General features: G+C 40.2%; 1 protein-coding gene across 1 annotated transcript in view; it reads right to left on the reverse strand.

The window, feature by feature from the left end:
- The window catches only part of pola1 (polymerase (DNA directed), alpha 1), a 189,965-nt gene that overhangs the window by 35,783 nt on the left and 142,116 nt on the right, over positions 1-12,066 (reverse strand). The window contains exon 36 of the mRNA XM_042334402.1: positions 5,068-5,184. Within this exon, the coding sequence (XP_042190336.1) occupies positions 5,068-5,184 (117 nt within the window). The remainder of the gene's footprint in view (positions 1-5,067; positions 5,185-12,066) is intronic.

Here is a 12,066-nt window from a genome sequence, read left to right on the forward strand (position 1 = left end):
AAATTAACATGCTGCAATTTCCACAGGAAAAAAGGAAGCCCTAATGGGCATTTGAACGTACTTCAATAAAAGGCAAAAGAGAAAAAAATTTAATTTACTGAAAATATTACGAATTGCACCTGTACATAACTCTGACCAATTACAATACAATCAAGCAGGGGTAACATTACTCTCTCATTTAATCTGGACACAATAATAGTCAATCTCTTTCGCCTTTCGATAAAAGTAGGTTGGTAACCATTGCTGTCAATAAAGCTGTGAAGCTAGAATTGAGTAAGGACAAGATTGGGAGAGGAAGTTAATGTTTTATTCAGCACGTATGTGAGGAGCCACTTCAGAAAGACACATTAGTACGTATTGATGATGACAAGCGTCCCTTTTGGTATTACTTGATCCTACTACACAAGGAATAAGGGATAAAATGTACAAAGGACACCCAACTACTCACAAATAAGCAAGGTAAAAACGAACACGTTTCATTCGGAGAAGGGTTTCTCATTTTTGTCATGGGGCCAGTCTGTGGTGTAAGCTATGATTACACAGAAAACACCAAAACTAAATAGTCTTTAAATGCTCTGAATCAGTCAGGAATTTAGAAGGAATTCAAGAGCATGTCATACAAAGAAGGAAATGTACTATCTCAAAGTAAGCACTTTTCTTTTCTGGGATGCTAACCTGAGCTCTAAGCGCTCTGAGACGCTAACCTGCGCGAGAGGCGCGATATAAATGCAAGTTGTTGCTGTTGCTCTTTTCTACACTTATTTATTCTTCTACAATTGGTGTGGTACCACAGAAGGACAAAGACATGGGAGTGCATTAACCACGTTCAGTCCCAATGAAACGATTAATTAGAATGTTGGTACACACAACAGCATTTAGCGAAGGAATGAAGATTGTTTTTCGAGGCCCCCACATGACATTCTAAGATCCTGCCATAAGCGTCTGGTCCATAAGGTGCCCATCACTTGAGCAAAACAAGTTTTTATCACACCCATTGGTTGTTGAACCCATAGCTCACCCTTTTAAAATCAAAGTCCATTTAGTGTTGGAGCTATCTCAAGTAAAGCCAAACAAATCATTTCCATTAGAGTTTGGTCCTATTGGTATAGTTTTTGCATCGTTTAAGGATATTTCCATGCATATGTGGAACTCACAGTTGGTTTGGATACTCTTAAACATGGGGGTTGGTTTCCGCTTATGTCAGACACCCACTGATCAAGAAAAAGCTTTCCAATTTTTACATGTCGATGAAATTTGATCTTTAAGGAATGCAGGAGCAGAAATCACGGTGACTCTATTCTTGAGAAAGACAGAATTCTGAGATAATTATAGATAAAAGCTTCAGATGGAGTTTAAGAGCTATCTCATCCACATGCCAATTAAATTGAGGTACCTGCCATGTTATGAGGGTCAGGAGCTTGGTGACTTGCAAAGAAAATGTAAAAAGTTAAAGTTCAAAGTTTATGGAGAAAAAAATAATTATATACCAGAAGAGAAATGATTATATAACAAAAGAGAAATTTGATGAAGTATCTCAACATCAAAAGCTGATCTCCAATGGATTTTCCATGTAGATGGAGTCAGAAAGCTGCAACTCTTTAAGCATTTTAAGTTCTGATCAAACAAGAAGCATCATAGAATTTTTCAGCACACCATTTGGCCCATCATGACTGTGTCATCATGCTCTCTGTAAGATCTATCTCTTTAGTCTGACTCCGCTGTCTTTTCCCTATTCTATTTTATATTTTCATGGAATCATAGAATTTTTCAGCACAGAAGAAAGCCATTTCACCCAAATAGTATTAACAAAAGTTTGGTTACAAATTATGACTGTAAAGCAATGTCTTTACACCATAAAATTATTTTAACCACTTGCCATTAAACATTTTTTAAAGTGGAGGATGTTGTAGATCCCAGGAGTGTAGCGGCCGACAAAATTAAAGACTTTCAACATGAAAGCCCAATACTTTATTCCAGGCCAACAAAATGACATGGACTGCACCTTAATTAGCATTATTAAAATTAATCTATCCCATAGCAACAAAGCATGCATGATATTAGGTTTTATAATGCATGTGGTATAACTATGGGTGTATTATTTGAGTTGTATAAACCATGTTCAAACATATATGTATAAAAGGATTTAGGGGCCCTTGATTATGCAATTAACAACCTCACATTTTGTCCTGGACTCATCCAACTTAGAAATACATTTTTTGGAGTTGAAGCAGAAACCTTATTCAGATGAATATCCTGAGTGAATGGAAATGCATTAAAGCCATCTAGTTTTCAAGAGAAAAAGTCTAGGCTTTGGATCGCTGAGTCCAAGTTCTTCCTTCCTTTTGCTGCGTACATCCCCAGGCAGCCAGCTTACCCCCCCACCCCCCAAAAAAACCCAAACAAAACAGCTTACCAATCCCAAAGAGGAAGCTGCTGGAATCAGGAACTCCTCACAATCAGTTTGGTGACCAACAGAACTATACCTAACATGAGCAATTGCATTACAACTCAAATACACTGCGTAAACCATTTAATGGAGGTGTCTCTACCGGTTAGTTATAAGTGTGAAGTTCAACAGTAATAATAATAATCCTTGCATTTGATATAGCGCTTTATCACGTCTTCGAGACGTCTCAAAGAGAATTGACTGTATATTTTATACAGCAGCCAATTACATACAGCACTTGCTGATGCTCTACTTTCAAACCAGACTAGCCACTGAATCTATAGGAGCATGTACTATACTTGAGAATGGCTGGTCAAGTAACACCTTAAGCCTCAGAATTCCTTATCAGTTTTTTGATGGACATTAATTTTAAGTGTAATGGAGATCTTTATAGGAAGCTCATGGCAAATGGTGAAGTTGTACAGTCCAAGTTGTACATTGACTGTCAGCTTGATCAAGGTTCTCACATAGGGCTTTGGGAAAGAGGTTAGCTTGCTGTGAGACCAGCTGTACTTCCAGATTATAGATTGGCAATTAACTCCTTCACCTCAACAATTTTCTATTTTGACTTCATTGGACTTCATGTAATGGATCTCAAACTCCAATCCATAAACCTGCTGTGCCATGTGTCTTATACTCTGCAAGCTGACCCTGCAATATAAACATGTTCTTTGCTTGAAGAGCTAAGTAAAAGACTAAACTTTCCACCCTCCTCAGCACCGTACTGAAGAACGGTTCACAAACCAAACCAGATGTGCTCAAATTCACTCAAAAATGATGAAGGCCACATTAGTACAGAAGGGCTGTTCGAAAGGCCTGGTAGACATTGGGTACTAACTCAGCTTTTATTACTCAAAACAGTAGACCTCAGGGTTCTACTGTATTTTCAAAGACGCAGAACACAAATTCCATCTTGATCTTACAGACACAAAATCATCTTCCTGAATAGTTTATTCTACATGTCCAGAACGCAATCAAATCTGACTTGAATCCTTTTAGTTTGAGAAGTATGATGGTGGCATTTGTTTATAGAAGGATGGACCTGTCTTGGAAATGAGTTCTGAACTACTTGAAGGAGAACAGGAGTTCTGGCCTGACTGCTCGATAGTGACCCTGTACAAAAACTGCTCAGGCTAGTGGTTTTATAATCAGCATAGAGTAGGTTAAACTGGAATGGACCAGATAGCTGCCCAAGGATGGGGAACAAAGACAGGAAAGAGTAACTGAATAACAAGTTCATATTAGGACAGTGGGAAGAGACGGAGTTAGGGATATGAGAGACAGCTAGAAGAGGGTGGTATTAGAGTGGTAGGCACAAAACTTAATTACAGCATTGTGATTGGAGCATTATACCTATATATGGAATGTGTGCCAAGTTTTTCTTTGTTCGAACCACAAGAGTGTGCCTGGACTGTAACCTGTTTGCAGTGCGGTAATAATGAAGAACTTTTGAAATCTACCTGAAGTCTGAAGATTATTTTACACACATAAAGACGGTTTGAGAAGTAACCCAACACTACTGCATTATCAACTATACAACAACAAATTACATTTGTATAGCGCCTTTCACGTCAGGAGGATATCCCAACTATACTGCCCACTGTTGGTATTCTGGTGAGCCAAGTCTATTTCCTTACAACATTGAGCATCTCAATCAGAGTAGGATTGGTTCTCGAGTTTGGAAAAGATAATATAAATTGGATCATCGAAATGACAAACATTACCTTACCTGCTCAGCCTTTACATGAAGAATGGGCCTAAATCTTTCTCTCCCTGAGAGAACTACAAAGGAGTGGGACCAAACTATACTATTTTGACCTTGAGTAACTTCATGTGCAGCACCTGGAAAATAATTAATCTCCTCTGATAAAAACCTCTCATAAAACTGGTGGCATAACATTATAGAATTTTAAATGTACATTTAGCTCCTGCAAGGTACTGAACAGCTGATGCAGAAGGTTTGTTGAAACTGACCAAAAATTTATATCTGTAATGCAGATGACTGACAGAAAAGAAAAACAAATCTAAATAATCCAAAACTTCAATTAAATTCCAAAACACAACCACTTAAACAATCCATGAGATTGGCTGCAAACTCTCTAGACAGAAAAAAAAATGATTGAATATTTTGTAATTTCTGATGCCATTAATTAAATTAAAAACTCAGGCATATTTATTTCATATAAAACTGCAAACATTGTATATTGAGTCATTTATCAGTGATGAGTTGACTGTCTCACAAGATGTACATACAGCAAAAGCTTCTTGAAGTAGCTAGTGTTGCTTGCTAGGATTTTCAAATTATACAGCCATTAGTACTTTAACATTTACACAAGTTATTGACCTTTGGACCATCAGCACCTTCAATTCTATGGACAAAATCTGCAATTGTACTGCTGGGGTGGATATAGCATAAAAATTGCATACGCAAAAAATTATGCTATTAAAATTAGAATTAAAAGAATTAAAACTCATAAGTAGGTATGCAAAACATTTTGCATCCTACCATTATTGATATACGTATTTGAGAAAAAGTGCACACAAGTTACAACACAGCAACACAATACAAATTTACAATTATAAATGTTACTGCAAGGCAGCATGAGATTAGCAGCGGTTACCTCTGGTTTAAGTATAGCCTTCATGCAGGCTTGACATTTTGGACCAGTTCGAGAGAAGGCAAAAGGAAGTTGGCGTGTGCGATTCTGGCAAGTTTGTTCCTCGCAGACCAGCCAGCCCTATTGGGTTTCAGAGAGAAAATAAATATTTGGTTAATACATTTCCAACTGAGAATTCTCATTTATCAGTTTCATGTATAGCATTTTCCATGCATCAAATATTCGTAAAATTATGAGGTAATCTAAAATCACCTTTTGCATGGGTAACAATCCTATTTAAATCAAAGAATGGATCCCACACACACAATGACTCTGTCTGTCAGAGTCTCTAACTCTGTATGTGTGTGTGTGTTTTATGAACGTTTGGATGTGTGTTTTTCTGTCCTTCTCTAACTGTGCAGTTGCCCGCATCATACTGCAATTTCAAAGTCGGGCAAAGCTGTTAACTTGGTAAGCGTCATACCACAAATAAAACTTTTCACTGACAGCCTGAGTTTGAGTTCACTTCCGTATCTGAGTCTGATGCTTATAAGATGCATTCTAATGTATAAAGCAACCAGCAACTTGAAAGACATGAGCATTCTTGCACAAGATGACATATACGTCCATCCCACTTCCAAGGAGTGTGGTGTGACAGGAAGATAAAAGGAGAGTGTAGAATTGTACGTTCAGGAACAAATAGATTTTATATTTTCTTTGACAGCTCCTCACAATGTATGGCAACCCATTTGCTGGATTCTACAAATAGGCTCAATTGGCCATTTGACTTATTGATCTTTTCATTTCTGTAATCATCAAGTTCTGTCACAAGACTACTGAAAAGATAATAACAAGGAGCATCAGGCTCTTACAGAAGAATTGGTTAAAAGCAAAGAGAGGCTCTAATTTACACAAATCTTATAATAAATGGATAACTAAAAGTTCACACAGTTTCCAGTGAGTGTTGTATATATTCAATTGTTCAATAAAATATTAAAAAAGGAATATATTTGAACTGTCCAAAATTCAGCTACTCATTTTTTCTGCCTCTCTCCACTTTAAATCATTTCACTCTTCTTAAGACTCATAGTGAAGGGCAGACCTGGACAATGGCTGACAAGTCCATATCCTCCATTGTTGATGTCCTGCAGGCTGATGGTGGGCAGTAAAGTATGATATGAAGTATGAAGTATCTTAGCTATAATTCCTTTCTATTAGCTAGTTACCTGACCTCAACAGTGATTCTGGACAGACTGGCAACCTGCCAGCTTTAGTACAGATGTCACCTGAGGTAGGAATTTGAACCAGATTCCCTGCGTGTCCAAGGCATAGTGCACTAGTCATCTGGCCCATTCACCAACATTGTTATCAGAAAATGGGTATTCTTGCCCCTCCACCAGCATCTTCCTCCACCAGCGTTTCCAATGTTCATGGAACATGCTTTCTTCGGTAAAAAGCACAGAGTAATTTGAGTTACCAACACATCAGGTTTCATTATTGCAATGAACAATTAACCCCGAGTCATCAACAAATAAGGTTTCTGGTCCATTTTGAATCCTGTCTCTGTATCTACATAGTTGTAGATGGACTGTACACCAAGGAAACAGATCATTCAGCCCAACCATTTTCTGTGGGTATTTATACTCCACAAGTCTCCACCCATTCCCTCCCATACCCTTCTATCCTATTCTTCCTCATGTTGATATCTAATTTTCTCTTCAATGCATTTATACAATTTGCTTCATCTGCCTCTTTGGGCAGCGGGTCCCACATTCTCACTACACTTTGTGTGAAGTTGTTCCTCCTAAATCCTCTTAGACTCCCTAGTCACTATCTTAGATTCCTTGAAGCTCTTCAAGTATTTCTCTCGACAGGGCCATTCCTCCTACAATTTTCTCTCAATTCTTCTTCCTTGCAACCCAGTCGTTTCAAATCCGTACTAGGCACCACCCAAACCACAGCTTCAATATAATTAGTTTCAATCTTGCTGGTGTTGTCCACTAGGGATTCTTGTTCTTTATCTAAGTTTCTCAATAAGTGTGCTGATAGATGTGACTATTAGGGCAAGATTGTAATAGCACTGCAAGCAGTATCTCTTCTAAATATTCAAGAGTCTTTAGATTTATTTTTCTTAGAAAAAGGCTTTCCTGTAAAAATCACTTAGTTGACATTTATCCGTTACATTCATGTAATAGTCTGTGGGTGATCACGTCATTTGCATACTAAATTTATTCTGCATTGACGAGACTGCTGCAAAATTTAATCCATTAGTTATTTACAGCACCAGCAGCAACATTTGAAGGCATCAGTTTTTTTAATGGAATGATACAGAATTGCATTCAACAGCCACAGTTGAATATCTTGAAAAAAACTGTTGCAAAAACATTTTTTAAAAAGTAAGTCTCAGAGCACTGGGCTACAAAGCATAATATGATCTGTTCACATTTCTCTGATGTGCCAGAATAAAAATGGTGAGTTATGGAACTATAGACATCACCACTTTATTTACAGTGCTTTAATTTCTGATCAAACTGTCCAAATTACAATTAGTTTGAGACACTTAACCTCAGTCATTACAGAAACCAGATTTGAGACTCAAGGAAAACGTCATTTGCCATTTGCTCACTGCAGATGCCCCGTCCTTTCAATAGATGAAATCGATAAGGTCAATTTGTATGGACATCCTACAAGATATGATAACATTGAAGAGATTCTGTGTTCTTATTGCCTCTGTAATTAACACTTACATGAGTATATTTAAACATACTATCTGTTAATCTCGCTTTAGAAACTGTAACAATAGGAGTAACTAGTATTCATGAAAATTAAACAAGTACATCAGTGTGTGGGGAGACATTTTGAACAGTTAATAATAGAACAGTACATCTTTTTTGTATTCCTTTGATAATTAGGGCTCAAATTGCAAACTAATTTCAATATCATTATTCTAAGGAAATCTCTTGTCCAATTGAAGTCAACATATGTGCTGTGTAGAAACAACTGCTAGCCAATATTGTCACGTACATAGCAGTAATTAGTTTTGATCTCATTTCCCATTTGACTTTGTTCCATCATTTCTGTACTAAGCAATTACACTTTGCTCCATTATCTAAACGTATGAGTTTTGAGGAAAGATTTTCATTCAAAGTAAAAATTCTATCGACTTTGCCTGTGATTGAAAACACTACTGCTGCAATTAGGAATCAGTCACATTTAAACTTAATGCTAAATTTGTAACATTTAGGATTGAAAAGCAAACAGCAAATACAGCTAAATTATAACACTAAGCAATCTGGAAGGTCTTTATGGACAGACAACACCAAGACCTGTAATTCTGATTTTACAGTCACTTCAACTGGTCTGGTGCTTGGATGTATCCCGTTTCGAGTCTGGCCCCACCACTGTAAATGCATCATTGTATGTGAAGAGAGAGCACTATATATAAATGTAAGTTGTATCCACCAATTGCATGCAATTTATTTTGGTCAGGTGGATTTCTGGAAATCCATCACCTGCGCACACAAAAAAAAGTGACATTTTACAATATATTCTGTGAAGCACTTTGGGACGTCTCCTCCTGATGTGAAAGGCACTATACTATATCCAAATCTGCAAATGAGCCTATTTCAATCCCAATTCAAGGGTGTGCTACGAAAATAATTCTGTGCTATCTACACAGAAAATGCCTTATGTAATTTAGTCTGAAAGTTACCGAGAAGTTCTAAGTTATTACGTGCATTTTATAACCTGACTCACTATTGAATGTTAGGTTAGGAATAATGCAATTTGTTGCAGTTGCAAGCTGTATGCTTGACCTGATTTTAGTAGTTCACTGAACCCATTTGACTAATAGTATTCAGTGTTTGTTGTGGTAATATATAGGCTTGCATTTCTAGTTTTCCCTCAAAGAATTTATAATTTCATTACGAAAGAGGTTCAGATGAAGAAGTTTCTTTGACCCATTTGATTTAATTTTTCCATAAATAAAAGCTATGGGAAATTTCTTTGTATGGAATTTTTTTTTATGGATGGGTGTTAACGAGGGCAGTTGGTCGAAGAGTTTTGGAAGTTATGAGGGAGTGTGTGAAGCAGAGGGATTTTAGGAGTTCTTGAGTGAGGGATGAAAGCTCGGCTACTAATGGTGAGACGCAGGGGAATTTGCAGCAGGTCTGAGTTTGCAAAGTAGAGAGAGAGTGGGCAGGTGAGTGGAGCTGAGAAGGATTACAGTTAGGATTGGAGCAAGTTTCACAATGAACTTGGTGTGAAAATAAAGATGGAACTGAAGAATTTCCAATAATTTCAGACCGTGGGGGCCTCTTAATTAAAAAGGGAATTGGAAGTTGATTTTGTTCAGGTCAAATCATTTCATAAAACTCACCAATTTTCTTTTCAAAATAATCAAAATGTTCTGAAGATGCATTATTCATCATTCTTTTCTGAATTTCTAAGATTCTTGTGACTGCTAGAACACATTTATTTAAACAATGAATGCTGACAACGTCACCGAAGCTCTGGAGATCTTACTGATCCCGACTGTCTGAAGGAGCTAAATTAACATCAATGGAAAGTCATTGATCCCAGGTGCTTCAAAGATATGTTAAAAGCAGATAAAGAATATAACCCTGTGAGTAAGCACCATGAATGATAAGCACTTAGCTAACCATCATTCCCATGTACTTTTTTGCCACTTTTCTTCCAAAGGGATTAACTCTTGCCAGGATCCATCACTTGATGCTTTATACATTTCAATCTGACTTCCTCTTCAATTACCCAATGCACTTTACAACAACAACAAGATTACATTTGTATAGTGCCTTTCATGTCGGGAGGAAGTCCCAAGGTGGACAGTGTACAGCATTTCAGAATCGAGCTGGGGTCAGGGAGGGAGAAGGGAGGGGAGGGGAAGGGGGGGGTGACCGATGGCATGGTCAAAGAGGAGGGTCTTGAGGTGGGACTTGAAGGAGGCTAAGGAGAGGGCGAGGCGGAGTGATTGGGGGATGGAATTCCAGAGGTTGTGGGCAGAGTGGCTGAAGGCTCTCCCATCAATGGTGGGGAGGGTGGGTCGGGGGACGTGGAGCAGGCTGGAGCCGGCTGAGCGGAGGGGTTGGTAGGGTTTAGGAGGTCACAGAGGTAAGGTGGAGGCCATGGAGAGCTTTGCAGGTGAGGACCAGGATCTTAAACTGGACCCTCTGAAGGATAGAGAGCCAATGGAGTCGGGCGAGAGATTGGGGGAGATGGGTCATGGAGTTTGGTGCAGGAGAGGACACGGGCTGCAGAGTTCTGGATTATCTGCAGCCTGTGGAGGGAGAAGTTGGGAAGGCTGACAAGCAGTGCGTTTGCATAGTCGAGCCTGGACGTGATGAAGAGTTTCAGCGGCCTGAGGGGTGAAGTAGTGGCGGAGTCGGGCGGTGTTATGGATGTGAGGAAAGGCAGAGCAGGTCATGGCTTGGATGTGGGGAAGAAGACAGTTGAGGGTTGAACAAGACACCTCGGTTCCTGACTGGCTTGGTGAGTTGAAATGTGCAACCATGGAGGTTGATGCTGCCAGAGCCTGAGGTGCTGAGGCACTGGTGTGAGCCAATCAGGAGGGCCTAAGTCTTGTTCACATTCAACTGTAGGAAATTTGCCCTCATCCAGGACTTGATGTCCAACAGGCAGTCTGTCAGGACAGCAGTGGTCCTGGAGTTGAGGGTGGAGGAAGATGGAGTTGGGTGTCATCCGCATACATATGGAAGTTGACTCCATGTCTGCGGATGATGTCACCAAGGGGGAGCATGTAGATATTAAAGAGGAGAGAGCCGAGGACAGAGCCCTGGGGGATGCCAGACGTGACAGTGTGGGGGCTGGAGGAGAAACTGTCAGAGGCAACAAAGTGGAGATGGTGAGAGAGATAGGATTCGATTCAGGCAGGTCCGCAAAGGTTAACTAAAGAGAGGCGGTGTATGAGGATAGCGTGATCGATAGTGTCGAAGGTGGCAGAGAGGTCAAGGAGGACAGGGAGGTGGAGGGAGCTCCGATCACAGATGTTCAGAATGTCATTAGTGACTTTGACCAGGGCTGTTTCCGTGCTATGGGCAGCGCGGAAGCTGGATTGGAGGGGTTCAAAGAGGGAATGGCGAGAAAGAAAGGAGCGGAGATGGGACGTAATGACTCACTCCAGGACCTTGGAGAGGAATGGGAGATTAGAGATGGGGCAGTAGCTGGAGAGGAGGGATGAATCCAGGGAAGGTTATTTCAGGATGGGGGTGATGACGGCTGTTTTTAGGGGGTTGCGAACTGAACTGGTTGACAAGAAGAGGTTGATGACATCGGACTGGAGAGGGGCCAGAAGGTGGAGTTGGGGGATGAGGAGAGAGGTGGGAATGGGATCGAGGGAGCAGGTGGTGGGTTTAAGTTTGCGAACAATGGCAGTGAGGGAGGAGGGAGAGATAGGGTCGAAGGAATATAGGGGGGGAAGGGTGGAGGGTGAGTCATGAGGGAGACCTAATGTGGGGGGTGGCGGTGTACGGGGCTGAGGTGGCTGAACGTATCCCCTCGATTTTGGATTCGGGGAAGTCCAGCATCTCCTCACAGTTGGAGATTGAGGAGAAGATGGGCGAGGCATGGGAAGGTGGACGGAGATGGTTTGTGGTGGAAAAGAGAAGCCTGGGGTTGTCCTTTGCCTCTTGGAGTAGGAGGATTTGGCGGAGGCAAGAGCGCAGTGGTCTTGGTATGATGAAGCCAAATCTGCCGATGAACTGTTTCGGTGACTTTCCCATCACAAGATTGGTCTGGATGAAGAAAGCCCCCTCAAACCCTCCAGAAACCTCCCCGCACTCATTTTTTCAATCGCATTTAAGATGTTATACATGGATCTATGTTCCCCAGGATATATTTTCCAATATATTGCTTCCTTCCTTCACCACGTCCCCCTTCTCAAAGGGTTGAAGTTTTACTCCAGGATCACGTGATTTGTTACCTTGGCTATTTGGCCCTCAGAACAAAATGAAACTTTCAAATTGATTGGAATTGTCCTTCACACCT

This window comes from Callorhinchus milii, unplaced genomic scaffold, assembly GCF_018977255.1.
Source record: "Callorhinchus milii isolate IMCB2004 unplaced genomic scaffold, IMCB_Cmil_1.0 Scaffold4, whole genome shotgun sequence".
Lineage (NCBI taxonomy): Eukaryota > Metazoa > Chordata > Chondrichthyes > Chimaeriformes > Callorhinchidae > Callorhinchus > Callorhinchus milii.